Source organism: Vombatus ursinus, unplaced genomic scaffold, assembly GCF_900497805.2.
Source record: "Vombatus ursinus unplaced genomic scaffold, bare-nosed wombat genome assembly UNPS02007284.1, whole genome shotgun sequence".
NCBI classification, from domain to species: domain Eukaryota; kingdom Metazoa; phylum Chordata; class Mammalia; order Diprotodontia; family Vombatidae; genus Vombatus; species Vombatus ursinus.
Genome location: NW_020947062.1, coordinates 12754574 through 12780653, shown reverse-complemented (window position 1 = coordinate 12780653; position 26080 = coordinate 12754574). Strand labels below are relative to the sequence as shown.

Sequence of the window (26080 nt, the reverse complement as noted above, 5' to 3'; positions counted from 1 at the left end):
GAAAAAAATGAGAATAGAGGATGAAGGGTAAAGGGAAGAGAGACAGTGAGAACACATGTCACCTTAAAAAAGAGAATGAAGTAAAGTAACTGAAGGAACATACAGCAGAAGAAGGGGAAAAACCATAACTTGAAAAAAAAACAGTTTTAAGAGATAGATGGAAGAAAATATAAATCTAACTCTCATAACTTTAAATGTGAATGGATTAAACAACTCAATATAACAAAAAGAGTGACAGAATGCATAAGATAACAAAACTCTACAATCTGTGGGTTTTTTTTTTAAAGAAACATATTTGAAAAGCAAAAATAAAATAAAGCTGAGGGGATGAAGAAAAATTAACTAAGCACCAAATGAATCCAAAAAAGCAGGAGTTTCTCCATCATGCTATCAAAGCAAAAACAAACATTTAAAAAATAAAAAAGGATAAACAAGGAAATCATATCATACTGAAAGGAATCATAAAAGACAAACCAATACCAATAATAAACATACACTCTAAATGCCTTGGTATACAAATTCATAAAGGAAACATCTAATTGCATGCCCAATTCATTGATCATTCTTTTTCTTTTTTATAGGTCTAAGTACTTAGAGATACAACTTCTTATTTCAAAACTGCTTTGGCTATATCTCAAAATTTTATGGTTATTTCATTGTCTGAATTTTCTTTGATGGAATTCCTATTGCTCCTATGGCTTATTCTTTGAGCCATAATTTCTTTACGATTAAGTTCCTTCATCTCTAATTTTAAATTCTTTTATCAAAGGTCACTTACTGAATATATTTTCTTGTATTGTTATTCGGTAAAGGATGTGTTTAATATTTCTACTTTTCTACATGTTTATATCCTAGACATGTTCAATTTTTATAAAGACACCATATACAACTTCAGGATATTGTTGCTCCTTTCTGTTTCCATTTAGTAACTGCCAAAGATCTTACCTAACTTTTCTAAAAACTATATTTGGGTTCTTAACTTCATTCTTGTTTAATCTTTTAGTTATATCTGACTACCTCTGTGAGAACACTGAGAATTTAAACTCTAATAGTTTTACTATTTCTTCCTGAAAATCACTTCATGCCTAGACTACTCTACTGGCTCCTAATAAGCCTCTCTGAAACAATCTGATCTCCCTAAAGCAAAATGTCACCTTATCCTCTCCTCCTCCAGAGATTCCATGCTACCTCCAGAACCATATGTAAATTCCACTGTTAGGTAATTAAAGCTTTCATAACCTGTCCCACTCCCTGGTTTTCCAGTTTTCCTAGACCAGGGGTGGGAAACCTCTGGTCTCGAGGTCCTCAAATGTGGTCCTCTGACTGATTCCAAACTTCATAGAACAAATCCCCTTAATAAAAGGATTTGTTCTGTGAAATTTAGATTCAAAAGGCCACACTTGAGGACCGAGAGGGCCACATGTGGCCTTGAGGCTACAGGTTCCCCAACCCTGTCCTAGACTTTATTCTACTCAATCCACAATCCATCCACATTTATTTGCAGTTTCCTTGCAGATGGCCCTACATTTTTCATCTCTGTCCTAGCATTTGCTGTTCCCCTTGTCTTTAGTGATCTCCCTCTTCAGAACAGCCTCAGATTTCCTCAGATTCTTTCAAGATTCAGCCCAAATGTCACCTTCCTCAGGAAGCTTTTCCTGTCACCAGCCCCATACACACCTGAGGCTGCTGCATCATATTCTTAAAATTACCTTCCCTCTACTCTGTATGCATCTTACATGTTTTTCACCATTACAGTGGGAGCTTAAAGACAGGCACTATTTCTGCCTTTCTTTGTATCCCAAGCACTTAGCAGAGTTTTTGACACACTGACTGACTGATATAGAGTTTTTCAAATGCTATCTATAGCAATTAGACAAAAAACAAGGAATTTAGGGAATAAATATACCTAAGACATAAACAAAATTAATACTTTTTGCAGATGATACAAGTTTTCTTGAAGAACTCTACAGATCAACTAAATATTACTTGAAATAAAAAATTAAGTAAAGTAGATGAATATAAGATAACACTAAGAAAATCATTAGCCTTCTTGTATACTGCCAACACGACCCAGGAGGAATAAAAAGAAAAATAAATCCCTGTCATTCTAGCTATAGAATGTATAAAATATCTGAGAATAAACCTACCATGAGACACAACAAAGAATTATGTCAATACTTTCACAAAGCACTCTATATAGAAATAAACACATATTTAAATAAGTAAAGAATGAATTGCTTATGGTTGGGTCACGCCAATATGGCAAAAATGATAATACTACCTAAACTAACTTGCAAATTCAGTGCCATAATACTCATACCACAAAAGAATTACTTTACAGAACTAGAAAAAAATAGCAAGATTCAACTGGAGGAAACAAAAGGTCAAAAATCTTAAATAATTTTTAAAATTAGGAACGAAGAGGGTCTACCAGTACTCAAATCGTAAATTACAGTACAAAGCAGTAGATGCAGATACGTTTTGCTCTGTTACACTAATTTGTTATATGGAACAGTTTTGGCTTTGTGTATGTATGTTTTAGGGGAGGAAGGATGGGACAACAGGAAGGATATACAAGAGAAGGCAGAGACTTATGGGGGAGGATTCAAGGGGTAGTGATACCAAAATATAAAGGAAAAGACACTTAAGGAAACAGTTTTTAAAATATAGAGAAGAGAGCAAAAGAAGTTCAAAAGAGAACACAGAAAGCAGGGCAGTGTTTGAACCAGGTTTAACATTCCCTTTAAAAATAACAGGCTGCATATAATAGTTTCACAGTCAGTAACCAAATACAATCCTACAATCCTTTTTTTCCTACACTTTGTTTATACAGAAATGTCCATGTTTGTTGATGTTTCATTTGATAATAATTAAAAATATTAAAAAGAAAAAAGAAGCGGTTAGGCCAAACTAATCTTACTTCCTTTTTGACAGATTACTAATTGGTAGATAAGGGAAATCCTGTAGACATAGCCTAACATGATTTGAGCAAAACATTTAACAAAATATCTCATGTAGTTCATATGGAGAAGATGAAAAGATGTGGACTACATGATAACATAATTAGATGGGTTCAGAACTGGTTGGATGGCTAGACTCAAAGAATAGTCTTTAATAGTTTGATCTCAATGTAGTAGGAGGTCTTTACTGGGGTATCCCAAGAGGCTGAGCTTGGCCCTATGCTGTTTACTATTTTTACCAATTTACTTGGATAAAAACATAGGTGTCAGGCTCATTATATTTGCAGATGACACAAAGCTGGGAGGGATAGTCAACATACTAGTTGGCAGAATTAGATCCTCACACGCTAGAACAGTGCACTAAATCTAAAAAGATGAATTTCAGGAAAAAGTATTAAAGTCTTCTTCTTGGGTTCAAAAATTAAATTTCACAAGTACAGGATGGGGAGACATCCTTATCAATAAATAATAATGATAAAAACTAACATTAATATAGTGCCTAGTATGTGTCCAGTATTGTGCTAAGCACTTTCCAAATAATATCTCATTTGATCTTCACAATAAGCAGGTGCTACCATTATCCTCATTTTACAGATCAGGAAACTAAGGCAAATAGAGGTGGAGTGATCTGCCCATGATCACATAGCTAGGAAGTGTCTTAGGCTGGATTTGAACTCAGGTCTTCCTGACTCCAGGCCCATCAATCTATCCACTGTGCCATCTGACTGCCCTGGTTAAACAGCAATATATCTGAAAAAGATGTGGGGAATCTTAAAGGAATGTAGGCTTAACATGGATCAGCAGCACAATGTGGCAACCAAAAAGCCAGGAAAAAACTCCTGCAAAAGTTGAGATTTGAGCTGAGTCAAGGACACTAAGAGGCTGAGATGAGGAAGGAGCGGTGGATGGGAGGGGGGAAAGAGATCCAGTGCAAAGCTACAGAAATGACAAATGGAATGTCATGTGCAAGGGACTACAAGCTTTCCAGTGTGACTGGATAAGACCGAGTTGGTGGCAAGGCATAAAGTGGAGGAAGATTTGAAAGACAGGGAAGGGCTAATTTACAGAGAATTTTCAAGGCCAAACAGAGGAGCTGATATTTGATCCTTAAAGTCATAAAGAACAACTGGGGCTCACTAAGAAGGGAAGGGGGCCTGATGAGATGCACATTTTAGGTAAACCATTTTGGGAGCTGAGTGAAAGATGGGATTGAGTGGGTTTGGGGGAAAAGGTAACTATGTTTTGGGCATGGTGAGTTTGAGAGTCTATAAGATACCAAGTTCAAGGTGTCCAAGAGGCAGTAGGTGATGAATGAGTACAGCTAAAGGGAGCAACTAGGATCTGGGAATCATCTATAGGGATCATAACTTACATAACTTACTAAAAAAAATAACTGCATAAGGATTTTGTTTTCTGATAGAATTAAAACAAGCAGAGAAAAGTAAAGGGCGGTAAGAAGGATTTGATACAGACTGCAACAGAAACTGGCACTGACCTACAGAAAAGGTTCTGGCAGATTAAGAATGGAGGATTCAGTGATTATATTAATCTTCTAAGAATCTCTCTGTATGTTTAAGTAAAATCTCTGTAGTGCTGCTGCATTTATTTACAATAGCCATTGCTACAGTGTCTATTTTAGTCTACCTTATCTATAAGCAAGACCAAAAGCTAGGACCTATCTGCATAGGGCATTTGGAAAAAGCCACAGACGTATACTTAAGTAAAATAAATTATTTCCTTAAGCTAGAATTTCACAATAGTAAAATTTCACATATTAAGATGTCACATTTATTGGGGGAATAAAACTTGCAAATAAATTACTGTTCTAGAGCACCAAGTGCCTGAAAAGAAAAAAGAACCTCCTAAAATCTCTAAATGATTCCAAAGGAGTTTACAAACCTGACAAGATTTATTTTTTAATATTACAAACAATAAAGTAATGCCTCTTACCTTTTCTCTGATTACAACTGGTTTTAGAAGCCCAACTCAGTCGGAGACTCTGGTAATTAGTGTCTTCATCACAAACGAGCGTTCTAGTCAAACAAAAATCTATAACTGTACCAAAAAAGAGCAGGAAAATCACAAACACTAGGTCAAAAAGAAATAATTCCACAATATAAGCCTATTGAGGTATGCAAAATTATCAAAGAAAATAAACAGAAAACATTTAATATTTAGAAATAAAATGTAAATAGAAGATGCTTCAGGTAGGTTTGAGTCAGATGACCTGAGGTCCCTTCCAAATCTGAGATTCTATAAATTCATAATTTGTTCACTGTTCTTTTTTTGCCTTTTTTTTTCCCAAAAGGTATTACAATCCCTTAGGAGATGGACTGTTCTAATATCCCTGGACTTCCCTAATATCCCTGGTGCCAAGCACAATGCCAACGTAGTAAGCATATACTAATTATCTGTTGAACTGAAATGAATCACTAAGAATGTTAATGGTATTTGATAGCCCACAACACACTTCTTATGGAAAGCACTCCCAACTAAAAGCTAGCTATTTAAGTACTGAAAGAACCTCACAATAAGATGTCATCTAAAAAGTAGTCCAAGGTTCAAACCATGCAGATAATTTTATAAGAAAGCTCTTCTTATAGGTATAATGTTTATGATTACACATATTTGATGTACTTACTGGGGCAAACAACATCAAATTATTTGATACTGACTTTTAGTGTTAAAAATTAGAAGGAATATCAACCTCGGGGAATATCAAAAATAATTCAAGAACTGAGCTAGCTATAAAAGCATGTGATGTTCCTAGTTTATAGTATCTACTCCAATCATGTTCAAATGTTTATGGAAATGAATATTCTATTCACAAAATTGGAAATACGACATGACATCCTTTCTTAAAACCACTATCAAGCTAGAAATAAAAAAATTACTCTTATGAACTACATTAATTTTCCCTCCTTTGCCCTATAACTGATACTGAAAATTGTCCTGTGTAGGATCTCATGTCTGTTTCTGCTTCCTTTTCCCTGTCCCAAGCTTCTCTCTGGTTTCATCTGCTTTGTCCTGACCTGAAATATCCAGACTCCATCCCCCAACCACAGAGGCTTAACTGTATTTCTATCTAATGCCTTCAACCTTCCTCAGTAAGGAGGCCACCAAATGACAGGGTCAAAGGGAAAAGATGAAAGAATGAGATTTGTTCTCCACTCTCAAAGGCACAGCTCAATAATGGTGGGACCTTGATCTAAATCATTCACAGGGCTTTCCCCCCAAGATCACAAAAATCACTTAATACCAGTCACTTCAGCTAACAAATGACTTCAGTGGGAGATAGGGAAGTAGTTATTTATAGAAAGAAAAACAGGGAACTATGAGGAGAAATTTTGTTAAATTTTTTCTTCCAATAAAGGATGTTGGCATAGGGAAAAGGGAAGAGGAAAAAGAAGATAAAGGAAGACAAATACTGGCAAATGTTTTGACTTTGTAAGAAAAAACAGATATATCACTCACCATACTTGACATCCGGGACTGTGACAGAACTCTCTGCTATATTTGTAGATAAAATAATCTGGTAAAAAGAAAACATCATATAATGTATATACTCAATGAATAACAGGGAAAAAGAAATCTCCTAAATAAGAAAATTATAAAATTCCTCAATGGTACTTCCAAGGCATAAATAATTTTGATTAAGCAATTTTAAACATTTAAGTGGCTAAATCGCATAAAAGTTTTTTACAAAGTGCTATCATGAAAAAGCAATAACAATAGCTCATATTTCTAGTGTGCTTAAAGGGTTTTTTTATAAAACATTTTGGTGATAATAATTCTGTGAGAAAGGACTGTTGCTATTGTTTTTTACAGATAAGAAACCATAAGCTTAGGGGAAATCATGTGATTTTCTCATGCTCACACAACTAGTTTCCATGCTGCTCCATTCCTGTCAACCTATTATGCCTTCCCCTGCGTGATTTACTAGATAGGATTTCAAATTCAGCACAGATGCAAGCATCATTTATGCAATATATACTATACAATATCAGGTAGTAAAGCTAAGGATGACCTTGTCTAAAAAGACTCGAGTTCAAGACTCACCTCTGATATATACTGGATGTGTGACCCTAGACAAATTACTTAATGTCTAATTGATTTAGCTTTAGGCCAGAAGCACATATTAAACATGCGCCTATAACACACCAGAGTACAGCCCCAAACAGATCAAAATGTAGTTGTGAGATATTTAACAAAATAGATAAAAATACACTAAAATGTAGATAATGTTAATATGTGATTTTTTCAAGTCAGGTACCTGCAGGGATCCTTATGTACAAGTTAGTGGCCCCATTTCTATTTGAGTTTGACATCACAACTCTAGGCAACTCTCTAAGCCTATAAGCTGCAGATAGGTACACATCTGAATTAGTAGAGGGAGTGTCCTCACTGCTGAGTCCCCTAAATGGATGAAAAACACAGGTCTGGACAAAAAATATACATTGTCCATAGATCACTATGGTAGATACCATGAGAGGTATAAACTTAAGTAAGATATGCGTATAGCACGGGGAAGGAGAGGGGATGATATATGTTTATACACACACACACAGACATATAAACACACACATCCACATACATATGCATATAGCAAAGTGTTTGATAATATGTCCAAAGAAATGACGGTAGAACATACTTTCCTCCTCGCAATAGAGAAGGGCTGGATTGTTGATGCAGAGGAGGCGTTCATTGTCAGAAATGGCCATAGTGCTGACTGATTTTCTTTAACTGACCAATCCTATTAGTTTAAAGTAAGAGTCACTTGGAAACGATAATGAATAAAGAAGAGCACCAATAAAAATGTTTTCTGAGAGGGAGGAAGACAAGAGACAGAAAAAATAAGTCTTAGTCTCAACCATGCTCTCCCTTGGTTAGAATGAAGCCAGAATTTTGTGAGTCTGTGTACCACATAACATAGATGAGCTGGAAAACATCAAAAGAAGGGCAACCTGAATGGTAAAAGGCCAGAAGTCCACTGTATAAAGATTGACAGAATAAACTGGGGTTGTTTAGCCTACAGAAGGATAAAAACTGTTTAGCCTTATAAGATTAAGTAGGAATAAGATAGCTATCCTGAAAAGTCTTTTTCATGGAAAAGGAATTAGACTTGCTCTGCTTGGCTACGGAACAAAAAGCAAGGAGTGCAAGTTTCCAAGAGGCATATGAAATTAGGTTTGAAGCAAGGAAAACTCTCATTATTAAAAGCCAGCCAAAAGTTAAATGGCATGCTTTGAGAGAAAGTGACTGCTCTAGAGGACTTTCTTTTTGGGACATGCATTAGACTAGATGGCTATCTAGGTCCCTTCTAACTCTGAAATTGTTTTTATGAGATGGGAGTCACCAAAATGAACGTTGAAAAGAAGCAGTCTATTTGGGGTAGACAAGTACATCAAAGTGATTAGTGAGATAAGGCTAGTAATAGTAAAGCAGATCAAAGGCAAATTGTGTAGACAAGGGTTCTTAACCTTTTTTTGTGCCATGGATCCCTTTGATAGACCATTACACTGAAGCCTAAGGATCTTTTCTCAGAATAGTGCTTCCAAATGTGTAAAAATAAAATACATAGGATTACAAAGGAAACCAATTATAACTAAATATAGTTATCAAAATATTCAAACAGTTCCTGGACCCCAGATTAAGAACTCTGAGTGTACTGCCTTAAATATGATAAGAAATTTATGACTGTGGTAATTCAGAAGAAGTTCTCTAGTATTTCAAGCCTAGCCTTTCCTGTAGCAGTCTGAGTCAGTTCTATAAGCATCTCCTCTTTGTGCCTTTTCTGGATTCAACTCTACCTGGAACCTTCCGTATCCCATGCAATCTTACTCACTGTTGGCTCTCTGATCATGCTATCAAAGAAAACCAGATGCATCTGAGTAAGACCTCACCTCGGTGGCTAGTGGGCATCAGCGAACTACAGATGGGACCCAGGAAGAGTATCAAGAGCCTCAGAGTCTGAGGTGCCAAGTCTGGAAGAAACCTATCACAGTCAGCAAGACCTTTCCTCTTCCTGCCACAGCCCAGAGATTATATCTCATGCAATGTCCCACTACAGACTAAGCAGCAAATGCATCATTTCCCCAGATGTATCTCTTCCCTTGTGCTATCCCATATGCTCCTTAGGTGTCTCAAGTTAAGCTTTGTTCTTCCCTTATGAGTTAAAATAAACCTATCATAAGAGACTTTTGCTTTAGCCTTCCTAACCCATCTGCCTCTTCCATGAAAACTTTGAAGATTGCATAGGCAGAGAATCAAAGAATAAACTAACAGCAGGAAGATCAGTTAGGCGGTTACTACAAAAGTTCAATCTATAGGTAATGAGAGCCAGTACTAATTATGGTAGTAGGAACAAAGGTGAAGAGAGTACAGATATAAAGGATATCACTAGTGGAAGAATCAACAATATTTAGTAGATGCATGAATATAAGCAAATAAAGATGAAAAAACACAAGCATAATGGACTAGCCACACAGTTGTTTGGACAATTAGCTTTTAAAAACAGGAAATTCTTGGGGCAGCTAGGTGGCGCAACGGATAGAGCACAGGCCCTGAAGTCGGGAGGACCCGAGTTCAAATCTGGCCTCAGACCAAACACCTGACACTTCCTAGCTGAGTGACCCTGGGCAAGTCAGTTAACCCCAATTGCCTATAAAAAAAAAAGAAAAAAACCAGGAAATTCTTTTCTTTTTGGTGAGCAAGGGGTCTGGACCCCCAATTTCATTCCTATAGGGAACTCGTCATGTAATTTAGCTTTAGTTTACAATTTTGAGAGTTACCTGGGGCATTAAGAAGTTAAGTGCTTTGCGCCCATGATCACACAGCCAGTATGGCAGAAGCAAGATGAAGTTGCTCAAGACCACCAGCCCTCTATCCACTGGGCCAAGCTATCTCATCACAAAATCATAATTTAGGGAATAAGTCAAAAGAGTGATTACTTTCCTTAAGTGTAGTAACTGGGGGGAGGAGGGGAAGAAGGAGAGGAAATGAGGAGACTGGACCAGTGATTTCATCAGTAAGGTGGTACAGCTGAAGAACTTCCTCCACAAAGCTGACAGGTATCTTCTTTACAACTTATATTCTTGAAGAGGTACCTGGGGGCACTGAGAGGTTAAGTGACTTGCCTATTGTTCATCCCTGTCAGTTGTATCCTGTTCTTCACGACCCCAATTGGGGTTTTCTTCACAAGGATACTGGAGTGGTTAGCCATTCCCTTTTCCAGCTCATTTTACAAATGAGAAACTGAGGCAAACAGGGTTAAGTGACTTGCCCAGGGTCACACAGCTAACAAGTGTCTGAGGCCATATTTGAACTCAGATCTTGCACTCTATCCACTGTGTCATTTAGGTGCCCCAGTAACCTACCCAGTAACAATAAACATGAAGTGCTAGGAAAGGAAAGACTGGGTTGTTTAGACATGCAACTATAGTGTCTATCTTTTCCAATTTTCTCACCTTTCTGTACCCAGGGACTGGAGTTAAAAACACATTATTTTGTTCTTCCAAAGTCACACTGGAATGGAGAGGATAAACCTGCAGTCTAACAAACAGAATACTGACATAAAACGTCAATCATACTTCATATTTATATAGCATTTCAAGATTGAAAAAAAAAAACTTTTTTTGCAACTCTGTAAGGTATTGGGTACTGTGAATGTTTTAAAATCCTCATTTCTGTAAGGAAACCAAAACTCAAGAAAGATTAATGGCTTTCCCAAGGTTACAGAGCTATTAAGCATCGAAGATGGGACTTAAATCAAGGGTTTTCTGATTCAAGACTTGTGCTGTTTTTAAGCACAATTAACGGTAAATAAACTTACATAAGATATTTTAGAACATGATCAGTGACTATGTTTTGACTATACTTAGAGACTGCTATAAAATTTATTATATGCAGAAATAATTCAACTTTTAAGAAATTAGTTAATTTTTTTATGATTTAACTACCTTTTGTGAACCATGTTTGTAAGGAGTTCATGCATGTAGTTTATTTCACCTAAACCTGGGGAAAGAAGAAAAGATTGAGGCTTAAAATATAATTTTTAATTTGTCAAAAACCAACTTTCAAATAAAGATGATTTGTCACACAAGTTATATCCATTTTCTTATTCTACTCCATTTTCTACTTTCCATTTAAGAGATCTATTGGTTTGTTTGTTTGCTTTTTGGGGGAAGGGGGGTTAGGCAATGGGGTTAAGTGACTTGCCCAGGGTCACACAGCTAGTAAGTGTCGTGTCTGAGGCCACATTTGAACTCAGGTCCTCCTGAATCCAGCGCCGGTGCTCTATCCACTGCACCACCTAGCAGCTCCTAAGAGGTCTATTCGATAGGTCAAAATGGTACTGATAGTCATAAAATGAAGTTCTCTGTCAACCTTAAAACGTGTCTTTCCAACAGTTTGAAGACTGAGGCTTTTAAAAAACTCAAATTTTCAACCCTGTAACTTTTTTTTATTAATACCTTGCAAAACAAACAAGGACTACCAAGTACACTTCAGTTTTCCAAAGACACGAGAATCAACAGATCTAATGGCATAATGAGGATAGGATGCTTTTCCTAGCATCTGAATTTGCCTACTAACCCATTTTATATTATAACTTATGAGAGGCGCAATATTTGAAATTTCTACAATGAGTATTTCCAAACCTTTTTCTTCTGAGGTTCCCCCCACTCATCCAAGGCAATCATTTGAAAGAAAGGCTTTACGTTGCCTTTCTCCTCCCCAAGACAATCATTTTGAGAGTAGGGGCAAACTCAAGTCCTCTTTTCAAATATTAAATTCAAAGTTATTTTTTCCTTTTGCTCTGAAGCAATCATTTGAGGGGAAGATACTCATAAACTAAATATGGGACTGATAACATTGCTTGTATTGTTCCCTCAAAACAAGAACCAAAAAGAGAGACTTGTTAGCAAGTAAAACTGGATACCTATATTAGCCTAATTTTTATAAAAGGTACTGCCCATACAACTGCTCACATGCCCATTTAAATTTTTTTTTCCTTTGATTTAAAGTTATTCTTTTCTTTATTTTCCCAGACCTATTGAGTAATATAACAATAGATATCTGGTCTTGAAGAACACCCTACTACCCTTGCAACATGTTCTGTGTGTGTGGCCTGTCCTTTATTTCCCTGGTGTGGTTGCTAACTTTCCAATAAGTCATCCATTTAAAAGAGCATTTACTGCTAATTAACAGGGGAGAAGAAAAAGTGTGTCTGATGACTTTTCTAGTCCCTGAACACAAATTCATGTGTCATTTATGAAATTTCATTTCTCCATACCTTCTGATTTCTTTTTAGGTTCAGAGAAACTATTAACCTAAAAATTCTAAATAGAATAGATTTAAATGCATTGAATTGTGTCTTTATCTGGTGATTTTTCCTCATACAGTACATATCATAGGAATTCAAATGCTAGAAGAATATCACATTTCAAATTCATTTTTTTCTGCAGTATTAGCAAGTGTACAAGAATTACACACCCAATTATAGTCTTAGCCTAAGCAGAAACGAATTAAGAAGTTTAAAGCAACAGGTTTAGTGTTTTTTGTTTGTTTTAAATCTTATATTGCATTTAGAAGCCAAATGTTTAAAACATTATCCACACCATCAGTAGCAAAACATTCAAACACTAACTGTAGTATGCATTTTCCAACACCAGCAAATATCTTTAAAGACATTTCAGTAATATATTCCAAGTACTCAAAGAGATGATAATTGCCCAAAGTAAAATACAAAATGAATACCCACCTGGCAAAAAAACCAATACACTACTGCGTTCTGACACAAAGTTGGTACTTGACAAGGTCTTGCCCCTAAAAGTAAAAAAGTTATATGAAAAAAATATTACATATCCATTTTCTTCACTGTATTAATGTTACAGCTGGAAGTAAACTTAGAGATAATTTTGCTCAATAGATACTTTCAATGAACAAATAAAAATATGATGCCTAAAGAATAAAAGTGAACTGTCTGAAGTCAAGCAAAAAAATCAATTACAGAGTTGGGATTATAAGACAGTTCTATGAACAAAGCTGTACCTGGAGTCAGGAAGACCTGAGTTCATATGTGACCTCAGACACTTAATAGCTATGTGAATCTGGCAATTCATTTAACTTCTCTGCCTCAGTTTCCTCATCTATAAAATGGGGATATTAATGGCACCTACCTCCCAGGATTGTGGTCAGGATAAAATGGGATAATATTTGTAAAGCACTTTGCAAACTTTAAAGTGCTATCTAAATGGTGACCTTATCATTATCATCATTATTATCATCATCATCATCATCATTTCCATCATGACAATGATGAGGACTCTAAGGGGTTAGAGAAATAAATGTCAAGAGAACAATGAAAAGAAACTATCAGAGAAACAGACATTAGCACACACATGAGTCAGGGCAAAGTACAAAAAAAAAAAAAAAACCAAAAAACCAGAAAACTTCTTTTTAAAGTTTTATAAAGTATAGCACCAACCCAGCAAGCTAGAATAACTTGCATCAAGAACTTAACCCAATGGAGCAAAATGGGAAGAGTTATTTCTTTTAAGAGGAAGTAAAAACATTTCAAGCTAGCATTCTAAGCCCTCCATAGTTGGGCTCTAAAGAGCCTTCCCCAGTCTTGTTTAATATGAGTCCTCTATACTCCAGCCCTACCAGATTACTGAGTTCCCTGAACTCAGCATCCCGTCTTTTCCCTATGTCTTTCCACTGGCTGTCCCTAACGCCAGTGATAGATTCTCCCTCATAATATCCAGCTCATCTTAGGTACCACCTCACCCATGAAATGTTCTCTGATTCTCTCTTTGGTGCATACCCTCTCCCACCTGAAATTATTTTATATTTATTAATCTCTACATATAGCTCTATTAATCTCTATATGTATTATAGCATGTATATAGAGAATAAGAAGTCTGTAAAGGCATATGCTGCTAGGGACTGAGATGCACCAGAGCCAGGGAACAGAAAATCTTGAGTTAACTTTATGAGGTATATATACCTTATATATGAGATATCTTTAATTACATGCATTGGGACCCAATACTAGATATTTCACTCATGCAAATGACCAAACTCATCTATCTTCTTCCCTCATGTTTGAGAAAAAACAAAATCATGGTAATTTCTCACCGTTTTTAATGGGGTTAGAGGTAAATGAATAGAATTTTCCTAACCTATGGCCAACCAAATTTAAGTTACTTCTTTCTTAATTCCTATTATTCATTTAGCTAGGGAAAAACCCCTGGCTACCACTTCCCATTCTTGAATCCCCATTAACCTGAGTCCTACACTTCCCTCAAGTCTCTATCCTAAATGTACCTGTCTTTCCATTGTGCCCAATGGAACCCCTATTCTATTGTAAACCAATTACTGAACTAGATCTCTTCCCCACATATTCTTTCCACCTTCTTGCACCTAAAAAAAAAAACCAAGTTCCTCTCAGAACACACTGCATTCCTGACCAGCAACCCCCATACTATGTGTACCTTCTCTCACAAACACATCCAGGCACACTACGCCATGAGGTATATAAAAGTATACTCCCTGCTCCTCTCTAACCCTTCCAGGCCATCCCTCAGGAGCCTCTCTTCCCCTTGAGAAATACTTCACCCCTCTCTATTACCCTGTCCAAATCTTAAGTGACCCCTCCTCTCAAGTCATTTCCTCATCCTTTCACAATGGATTTATTGCCTGGCATTTCTCTCCACCTTAAACCCTATTCACATATATAGGGACTTTCAATAAACAAACTGATACTCCCTAAAGCACCCTGACCTCACAGTCCACTAAAGTCCAAAACTCTCATCCACAAATAGGGGCAGCCATACCTTAAAACTTGAACATCACATGCATGACCATTTTATTTCCATGATATAATATCCAGAATTTCCCCTTTTATAAAAAGTCCTGTCCTTCCATCTATCTCTCTGCATCACTACTCCTAAACCTACTACCAACCAGGCTGTTTCTGGGACTTAAAGGAACTTCACATAAAAATAACATAAGCTATGCAATACTGAAAGCAATAGGCCCTTTCAATTAGTGCACTTAAGGAACGACCACATGGCTTGACTGGAGATAACCAAAGAGGCAAGTAAGGGCAGGCAGGGCAAGAAGAGATAGAGAGTAGAACAACCACCACTCCTCAAACTGAAATAGCAGCTCAGCCCACCAAACCTAGAACAGCACACTGATTTCCTCATACACACCCTCCTCCCCAAACAAAATGGGGCAGAGACCAGCACATGCAGAGCAAAAAAGAGAGGGACAGGGAGGTGCCATCAGAAAGGGGTAGTCACAATGGCCTCTAGGCAGAGGCAAAAGCAGGTCACATAGCCCATATGTCCTTTGGCAGTGGTTTCCAATGTGTGGATTAAGAGCCCACAAACATCTATGGGTGCCAATTGTTTTTGGTTTTGAACTGTAAGATCTAATAAAATATACAGTATTATTTAGTAAAATAAGAAAATAGGCTTTCAGTAGATGGAATAAAAGTATCCCAAACAGAAGTATTACTAATTTTCAACCATGTACAATCTGATTATGGTTAATAAATAAAATTCATTTAAAACTATTACTGAATTCTTTCTAAGTTTACTACGATGGTATCATACTGGAGTTAGCAAACTTCATGGCTCATACTTCTGATTCTCCAAGTTATTCAAGCTGGAACTTCAATAACTTTTTCCCACAGAGGTTGCTTCCAAAGCTAACAACCATTTTCCAACATTATTTCTGTGGGGAAAATGAATTCTAAATTCCAAGAAACTCAACTTTTAGAGTGTGATGTATTCAAAAAAAGAGGACTACCTGTAATGTTGAAAAAACTTATTAGAAAAGACAAACCAGCAAACAAAGATCATCAGCATTCGATGATTTCTTTAATCAATGTAATTCTTAAGTTTCATTTAAGTGTAACATAGACTTGTGACTTCTCTATCTTTGAAAAGCAGATTCAATACTCTCTTTAGGCTCTCTCAGCTTTTACAACTATCAGTCCCAACTTCCTTTCGAAGTAAAAAATTTTCATCAAGTCACACTAATTAAATCAATGTCTCAATGAAACATTTCTAAGAAATGTTAGAAGGTTAAAAAGGAAAGATATAAATCATAGTACACATTAATATCATAACAGACTATAAAAATGAGGATTTAAAGCAAAAAATGTTTTTAAGTCATTCTCCCCATTTTCTTACCCATTCTCTTTCATATCCAATTCGTCAAACAACTGAATCAAGGAAATGGCAATTTCATACATTTCCTTTGTTATCATTGGTTCATCTATGAGCTGTGGAGGAAACTTTAAAAAATACAAAGAAATTATTTCCTGAGAAAATGCATGCTACAATTATTTTTAATTAAACAGATAAATTATTTTAAATCCTCATTCTAGGTTATGTATCCAACAGGATACAGTCATATAGTGAAAATGATCAGCGGTTTCCCTCAAAAACCTGACTCATCTTAAATGACAGACTCCAAAAGTGACATAATCAGTGGCCCCCGTTAAAAGGTCTCTCAAATGGATTTACAACTTGAATGGAAAAAGGTAACCATTTATTTCTTTATTTTATTCTTTAAATGCTAAGTTGATATTATTTGTCTAAGCCTGAAAATTTCCAGGGAACAAGGGTCACACGTATATAATAACTCTCCCTTTATAGCATCAAATATAATGTTTACTATTGATAATATCAGCTACCCATAGTTCTCACTAAAGGAACAAAAATAATTAACTGTCTGGCCAAATGGCTCTCTGAATGGAAGGCAGATCACACAGTTTCCAAAATAAATTCATTATAAATGTATAGCTGCATACACAATAATTGTAAAAATCCAACAAAATTTTGAAATTTACACCAGATTGCATAAGAATCAAGATAGGCAAGAAGAATCTAATCACTTCTTCCTCCCTTTAACTATACAAGGGAGCAGTCAGAGGCCAAACAGCAATAAGAAAGGGAGCACCTACAGTTCAGCATAGCTTCCTAGCTCAACCAGAAAAAATCCAGGACACATGCATAGCTGCACTTCCAGAGGCAGCAACACATATTATCTGCAAGAAAGGCTCAGGGAGGTCAAAATATTTCAAAGACGTAAGAAAGCGCCAGAAATAGGACAATGCAAGTGCCTGGGAACAAAAGCAAGCAGTGACCAGACCAGTCAGCAATGCTAAAGCAATGAGACCTAGACACTTGAAGCCCAGGGGATCTAAAGTCCCTGAAAAATTTTCCTGAGACACCAGAGAGTGCCTGAAGATTCAGTGCTCTGAAACTCAGAGTCTAACTCTGAGAGGTGGAGGTCAGCAGAGGAACCCAAGGGACCCAGAAGCAAGAACAGGCTGGGATGACCACCCCACGTGACACTAAAGAGCAGGGGAGAGATCTTGGCCCTGGCACAAAGCCTCAATTTAAGAATTAAAAGGAAGTAAATAAAACATCAACTAGTTTAAAAATTTTATAATAGATCTAAAGAGGCCCCCTACCCCAAAAAAAGACAAATAACTCAATAAAATTCCAAGTAGAAGAAAAATGTGGATTTTCTACAAGGACTACATGAATGTAGGGAAATGAAAAATCAATTATCATAACAATGAATATGAACTGGGATAAACTAATATAAAATGGAAGAAGTTAAAAGAATCGTTTTAGAAAGAAAAATCCACCAATATGATGTTTATAAGGAACACAAATGCTCACAAAAGACATAAAATAAGGGACTATGTGCCTCAGCTAAACCTGAAGAATATCAATTATGAAGGTATCAACTGGGATCTCTGAGAAAGCAACAGCAAAAATGGATTTTTAATTAACAAAGAAAAAAAGAGAAACAACATTTTCCTGAAGGCAATATATAGATAATGAATTGATTTCAATACTTAACATGTATAAACCAAATGGGATAAAAGTAGAATTGGTCAAATAGAAAAGGAGGTACAAAAGTTCAATGATTAAAATAATTCCTTAAAAATCAGAACTGGGCAACTGGAAGCTAATGACTCCATGAAACATCGAGAAACAACAAAACAAAATCGAAAGACTGGAAAAATAAGAGGAAATGTTAAATATCTCATTGGAAAAACAACTGACCTGGAAAATAGATCCAGGAGAAATAATTTAAGAATTACTGGACTACCTAAAAGCCATGATCAAAAACAGAGCCTAGACATCATCTTTCAAGAAATTATCAAGGAAAACTGTTCTGATATTCTAGAACCAGAGGGCAAAATTGAAATTGAAAGAATCCACTGATCACCTCCTGAAAGAGATTCCAAAAATGAAAACTCCCAGGAATATTACAGCTAAATTCCAGAGCCCCAAGGTCAAGGAGAAAATAATGCAAGTGGCCAAAAAGAAACAATTCAAATATCATGGAGCCACAGTCAGCATAACACAAGATTTAGCAATTTCTATATTAAAGGATCAGAGGGCTTGGAATATGATTTTCCAGAGGGCAAAATAGCTAGGATTACAATCAAGAATCACCTACCCAACAAACTAAGCATAATCCTTCAGGGCAAACAAATGGATAGTCAATGAAATAGAGGACTTCCAAGCATTCCTGATGAAAAGACAAGAGCTGAATAGAAAAATCTGACTTTCAAATACAAGACTCTAGGAAAGCATAAAAAGGTAAACAGGAAAGAGAAATCATAAGGGATTCAATAAGGTTAAACTGTTTACATTCCTACAGGGAAAAAATGATACTTGTAACATTTTTATAAGTTTTTCTGATAAAGGCCTCATTTCTCAAATATATAAAGAATTGAGTCAAATGTATAAAAATAAGAGCCATTCCTGAATTGATAAATGATCAAAGGATATGAACAGGCAGTTTTCAGATGAAGTAATCAAAGCTATCTATAATCACATGAAAAAAATTCTCTAAATCACTACTGATTAGTGAAATATAAATTAAAACAACTCTGAAGTGTCACCCCACACCTATTAGATTGACTAATATAACAGAAAAGGAAAATGACAAAATATGGGAGGGGATGTGGGAAAATTGAGACACGAATGCACTGTTGGCAGAGTTGTGAACTGATTCAGCCCTTCTGAAGAGCAATTTGCAAAACTATGCCCAAAAGGCTTATAAAACCATGCATATCCTTTGATCCAACAATACCACTACTAGGTCTGTATCTGAAAGAGATAAAAAGCAAAAAGAAAAAGGGACCTATATGTACAAAATTATTTATAGCAACTATTTTTGTGCTGGCAAAAGACTGGAAACTGAGGGTATAGCCATCAAATGGAGAATGGTTGAACAAGTTGCAGTACATTATTGTGATGGAATACTATTGTGCTATAAGAAATGAAGAGCAGGATGCTCTCAGAAAAACCTGGAAAGACTTATATGAACTGATGCAAAGTGAAATGAGCAGAACCAGGAGAATATCGTACACAGTAACGGCAGTATCATATAACTATCAACCAGAAATGACTTAGCTATTCTCAGCAATACAATGATCAAGACAATTCTGATAGGCTTATGATGAAAAATGCTATCCATCCCCAGAGAAAGAACAGACTGATTCAGAATGCAGAGTGAAGTACTTTTTTATGTTATTTTTCTTGGTTTTTTGTTTTTTTGTTTTTTTTTTTGGTCTGTGTTTTCCTTTGCAATATAACTAATATGGAAATATGTTTTGCATATCTGTACATGTAAAATACCTGTGTCAAACTATTTGCCTTCTCAATGAGGAAGAAGGGCAGGAGAAAAAAAACTGGAACTCAAAAATTAAAAAAATAAATGTCAAAAATTATTTTTACAAGTAATTGAGAGGAAATAAAATATAACATACTCTAACTTTTACTAAGAGATAATAGTGAATTTTTTTTAAGACAATTGGGGTTAAGTGACTTGCCCAGGGTCACACAGCTAGTAAGTGTGAAGTGTTTGGTCTGAGGCCGCATTTGAACTCAGGTCCTCCTGACCTCAGGGCTGGTGGATAATAGTGATTTTGAAGAAAAATGAGTACAAACCTGTGTTTAGACACTGAGGAAAGACAAGAGAAAAGGGGCATCATAAATAAGTTGACTGCATCAAGCAACAGAACATTGCTATTGAGCTCATTTTCTCAACCATGCCTCAATGTGCTAACTTCCTACATCCCCCTTTTCATCATCTCCTTATATGTTATCTTACCACATTAGAAGGTAAGCTTCATTAGAAGGAGAACAGGGACTGTTTGAGGTTTTTTGGGGTTTTATTCATTTTGGCAGGGATGGGGGGGGTGGGCTGGGCTCGTATTTGTATTCCTAATGTTTAGGAGAGTGTCTGGAAAATAAGTAATAAGCACTTAATAAATGCTTACTGACATGATTTAAGTGTTATTAAAGCTGTGAACTGGTCTAGTAATTTTGGAAAGCAATCTGGAACTGTAATCAAAAGTTAAAATGTCCGTATCTTTTGATTCTACAATATGACCATACCTCCAAAGCAATCAAAGAAAGAAGGAAAGATCCTATACCTACAAAAATATTTATAACACCTCTGTTTGCGGTATAAAAGTACTGGGAACAAAGGGGATGGCAATCAAAGGGGGAATGGTTGAACAAATTATAGTATGTGAATGTAATACTATGTAATAATAATACTTGTAATACTATGTTATTACAAAAAAGGATGAAGCAGATGGTTTCAGAGAAACCTGTAAAGACTTAAATGACAGATACCAAGACAAGTGAGCAAAAGCAGAACAAGGAAAACAATTTATATAATTACATCATTGCAAAGACCAAAAATGTTGAAAGACTTAAGAACTGTAATCAATGCCAATGACCAAGCTTAACTCCAGAGGATCAATGAAGCATTAAGGCCTGCAAAAAGACTAGAATAAATAAATGTATTAAATAAATGTATTAATCAGCACTCAACAAGTCCAACAACAAGCATTTATTTAGAGCTTATTATGTGTCAGGAAATATGCTAAATACCGGGAACACAAAGAGAGGCAAAAACAGTCCCTGCCCTGGAGAGGTTCACATTGTAATGGGGGTGGGGAGATTATGCAAATAATTTACGTACATACAAGATAATACACAGGATAAATCGGTAGTAATCTGAGAGTGAAGGCACTAGAATGGCGAAGGAGGTGACAAAGGGCACCTCTTGCATTAAGTTGAGATCTAACAAAACCGGGGCGGGGGCAGAGACTGAAGAACAGTGGTTTCCAGGGCTGCAGAACTCCAGTTCAGGCAGCGGTAAGGCAAGCAGTTGGGAGATTCCACACCATTTCACTGCACTGCATCGTACTGTACTGCATTCCCCTTCAAGCTGTAGTCCTGACTCTCCAGACTTTCTTCACATGCCCCATGTGGTTACTTCCCCCATACTCTTAATCCCCTTCCATCACCACATTCTTTTTAGCTTCCTTTTTTATGGGATAAATTCTTCCATTTACATGTAAGCTTCCTGGGCACTTCTTTGTTGTTTAATCTTTTCAGGGGTGTCCAACTTTGTTTTCTAGGCAAAGCTACTGGAGTGGTTTGTCATTTTCTTCTCCAGCTCATTTTACAGATGAGGAGACTGAGACAAACAAGGTTAAGTGATTTGCCCAGGGTCAGGGTCTCACACAGCTAAGTAAGTGTCTGAAGGCAGATTTATACTTAGGAAAATGTCTTCCTGACTCCAGGCCTAGCACTCTGTCCACTGAGCCCACCTAGCTGTCCTTCCTTGGTCAGCTTCTTTGAGGGCAGGGACTATTTTTCTCAAGTTCTATCTGTATTCACAGTGCTTACCATACACAGTACCTAGAACATAATAAGCACATAAAAAATGTTTGATGACTTGACAAGATAGAGTGTCGAGTTCAAGGAATAGCAAGGAGGCCACTGGTGTCACTGAATCATAAAGGACATGGAAGGTTGCTGTTTGTCCTCGGTTCTCAAAGAGGACCATGACATCAGGAAGGTGATGCCACAAACATGCAAGTGAACTGGATTTGAGTGAGGGAGGGCTGGGCAAAGTCACCAGCCTCGCTTTAACCTCCAGAGCCAGAGAAGTATAAAAAAGACTAGAAAGGTAGGTCAGATTGTGAAACGGTTTTAAATGCCAAAAAGGATTTTATATTTACTGAATAGGGGTGTATCCTATTCAAAATCCAGCTTTTAGAAAGGTATTTTGGTTTCGTCTTTCTGATGATTAGTCCTATTGGTTCTAATTCTTACGACATCACTAATGCGAAAATATGCTTAATAGGAATGTATGTGTATAGCCTATATCAGACTGCATGCGGTCTTGGGGAGGGAGATGGGAAAGGAAGGGAAGAAAAATTTAAAACCCAAAAGCTTATGGAAGTGATTGTTGATAAGGCAAAATAAATTAATTTTAAAAAAAAGTGAAAAAGAAAAGAAAAAAATCACTCAGGGCATAAGTGGCAGTGTTAGAAATTGAATCTATATAATCTTACTCCAAACCCAGCACTCTTTCCACTGCGTCATACTGAATTGAATATTTTATAAATTTTGGAAGTGGAAAAAAAAAGAAAAGTATTTTAGCAGTTTAGTGGAGGATAGAATGGAACAGCCTGAGAGTTGAGGCAGGAAGACCAACCACAAGACTACTGCACTAACACAGTTGTGAGGTGACCACTGTAGTGACTATGTTAGAAGAAAAGACAGGGTGCCTAAGAAAGACTTTGGTCAGATAGAACCAACAGAACTTGGGGAAGGAACTACACTTGGCAGGAAAAATTTCTACCTCTGACGTGCTAAGGTTAGACACTTACCTGTGAGTGTCTAAGACAATAGAAAGCACTTCTCATGACAACTAAAAGAGATTAGAAGTTTTAACAACCTATGAAATGGATATTAGATTTTTGTTAAATTGTTCCAAGTGCAAAAAAAGATTTAAGACTCAAATTAAACAAAATGTTTTGCATATTGCAACTGTATTTTTAAGGGGAAAAATCAACACTTCTCTAACTTATAAAACTAGTTAAAATAAATCATCCATCCAACACCCTAAATGAAATGCTTTCAAATGCAGTGTATTTCTTATACTGTTACAGACTCCATGAGAGATTTCTGCTCTATAGGTGATAATACTAATGCAAATGACACAAAATATGGAAAAGAATACATATGAAATATATATGAGGACTATAAATTCATCAATCCTCAGGTACAGCTTCACATCTGAAATATATTTTCACATATATATATATACAGTCCAAAAGTACAATGCTTAACAGGGACTAAGAAGTGAGAAAAAATGTTGACACATAGATCCATCATACATTTCAATCCCAGCAAGACTTGTCATGCTTAAGAAAAAGAACATAGTAAGCTGCCAAAAAAGTTGGAAATACTCTGGAAAATTTTAAAAAGGAGTTTTATTAACAATAGTGGACTTTTACATAGTCCATAGGATTTTACACAAGAGATCTCATTTGATCCTCACAATGACCAATGCTAAGTGCTATAATCCTGACTTCACAAATGAGTTAACTAAAGCTGAGAACTGTTAAGCAGCCCGTCCAGGGTCACACTGCCAGAAAGACTCCGAGGAGGGATGGAACAGTGGTTTCTGATTCTGAGTCTGGCACCTTGTCTACAAGGTTCTCCAGTTGTCTTATTAGACTTCATGTCACAGAATAAAATCTACATACCTAAAGGAGCGAATTAAGTATTTTTTTCCAGATGGAATTCAGGCTCACTTGTCATGAAGTGAGTTCAATCATTATCCCTGAAAGGGAAGGCTAAATGTTTGGGGGGAAAAAATTGTCAGATTTCTCTCTGGGTACTTCTACTGTGAGAAGTCTGGCAGGAAGAGAACACCACTGATAAAACTTCTTTGGCAAGGAAGAGAAACTCCAGAGTCAACAGCATAGTCTGGAGTGGATTTCTCAATCATACTATACTTACATAGCTCTTCTATTTCTTAAAAAAAAAAAAAAAAAGGGAAAGGAAGATTAAAAAATAAAATAAAATTACCTTAAGACCAAGGAAATTTCCTGAGATACAGAAAGCATGACGCTGTTAAAAGTCCTTCAGTTCTTAAAGCACCACATTTAGATGCTATTTCAGTGGGTAACATGTTTAGAAGAAGTATTTTAAAAACTGCTCAAAGGGCAAAGGAATAAATACAATTCTATGAAGCAAATAATCTATAAAAGAATGGATTCATATTTTTAAGTTTTGTAATTTGTCTATTATTTTCTGCAACATAACACCAAAAGTGAAGACTATACCAGAAGTGAGGAGGAAAAGAGTTTCTATTAAAGTAATAAATGTCTATATTCTGCCTCAAATATATTCAAGTTGTATTCTGTTACAAATATAGAAAATAGAAAAAGCTTGGATTATGCAAATTTCTAATTGAAAGGAATGTCAATTTTAATGGAAAACATGCTCAGCAATGTGACTTTTCCATCAAGCTTTTTCATTAAAGTACTTCTGCTCTTCATCTACCTTATTCACTAAAGACAGATTAAGTCTAAAATCTTCTCAGTCTCATCACTCAAAGTAATCTTAACACTTTGCAATTCCTTTCCTTAGTATAAAAATTTCCAAGAATTACAGTGTTTAAATATGTATCCAGTCAGCCAAAAATATTTTTTAGTATTGGAAAAGTGGATTATCACTGATAAAAACAGTAAATACTTTCCCCCCAATCTTACTGGACTCTCTCCTCTTATTTTTTTTTCTTTTTCACAATCTTCTTTTCCAAATGTATCCCACCCCCCCCACCCAACTGCCAGCAATCGTTCCACTATAACAAAGATTTTAAAGAGGGGACAGCTTAGCAAAGCCAGTGCACATATTGATCAAATTTGAAATTCTATGCAATACTGCATTCCCATAATACCCCTAAATCTGCAAAGAGGAAGGCACATTTGTATAACACCTCCCTGGAGCGAAACCAGGTCATTCTAATTACATAGTAGCATCATTTTATTGTGCTTTCCTTAGACACTGTAGTGGTTATTGTGAATAATATCTTTCTAGCTCTTCTTATTTCATTCTGCATCAGATCACAAAAGTCTAATAATGCTTCTTTAAATTTTTCACATTTCTGGTTTCTTACACCATGAAAATAATACATTCTCAGCACTCAAATACTCATGTATATCTATGAATATATATTCATCAATTTGCAGGTTCCCTCCAATGGTGCTAATGGCAACTTACACAAGTTTGCCTGTTCTCTTTGTTTCTCATCTATAACACCTCCCAAAATTATTGACCCGGGAGGGGGGGTCCTACCAAATTTGCTAGAGGCCCTTCCTCACTTTCTCCAGACATCACAAAGGTACCGCTAGAACACATTGGTCATCTACCTGACAACTCTCACTCTCCCCATGTGACCAACCGATCTTCTCTTTCTGTCATACAATTCTTTGATGATGTCCTTTGTTCTTCATATTTGCTGAAGATATGTTTCGGGTTGCTACTTTGCAAAAAATTAAAAATTAGAATTGGGTAAGTGGAGGTTAATGACTCCATGAAACATGAATAAACAATAAAACAATGTTAGAAAGAAAAAATAAGAAAATGTGAAATATCTCATCAGAAAAACAACTGATTTAGAAAACAAAGGAGAAAGCCACGATCAATGAAAAAAGTCTAGACTTCATATTTTAAAAAGTTATAAAGGAAAAATAGAAATGGAAAGAATCCACTGATCACTTTCTGAAAGAGACCCCAAAATGAAAACTCCCAGGAATATTACAGCCAAATTCCAGAGCTCCCAGGTCTAAAGAAATCATTCAAATACCATGGAGCTACACTCAAGATCATGTTAAGATTCAGCAGCTACCACATTAAAGGAAAGGATTTTCTAAAAGGCAAAATAGGATTAAAACCAAGAATTACATACCAAGCAATATCGAATATAATTCTACAAGAGGAAAAATGACTATTTAATGAAATAGAAGATTTTCAAGCATTTCTGATGATAAGACCAGAGCTGAAAATAAATTTCAAAACTGAAAAAGAAGACTCAAGTGATGCAAATAAAGGTAAATATGAATGAGGAATCCTAAGGGATTTAACAAAATTAAACTTACACTCACATGTGGGAAAATGATACACGTAACCCCTAAGAACCTTATCATCATAAGGGCAGTTAGAAGTACTTTACCTAGACAGATGGCATGAGTG

The 26080-nt window shown here is 36.1% G+C and overlaps 1 protein-coding gene across 1 annotated transcript in view; it reads right to left on the bottom strand.

Annotated features, from left to right (window-relative positions):
* The window catches only part of TDRD9 (tudor domain containing 9), a 232373-nt gene that overhangs the window by 89723 nt on the left and 116570 nt on the right, over positions 1 to 26080 (bottom strand). Inside the window, exons 9-14 of the mRNA XM_027849264.1 lie at positions 16166 to 16269; positions 12721 to 12785; positions 10919 to 10973; positions 10427 to 10511; positions 6435 to 6492; positions 4911 to 5015 (exon numbers count right to left, since the gene is read on the bottom strand). Coding sequence (XP_027705065.1) covers positions 4911 to 5015; positions 6435 to 6492; positions 10427 to 10511; positions 10919 to 10973; positions 12721 to 12785; positions 16166 to 16269 — 472 coding nt within the window. The remainder of the gene's footprint in view (positions 1 to 4910; positions 5016 to 6434; positions 6493 to 10426; positions 10512 to 10918; positions 10974 to 12720; positions 12786 to 16165; positions 16270 to 26080) is intronic.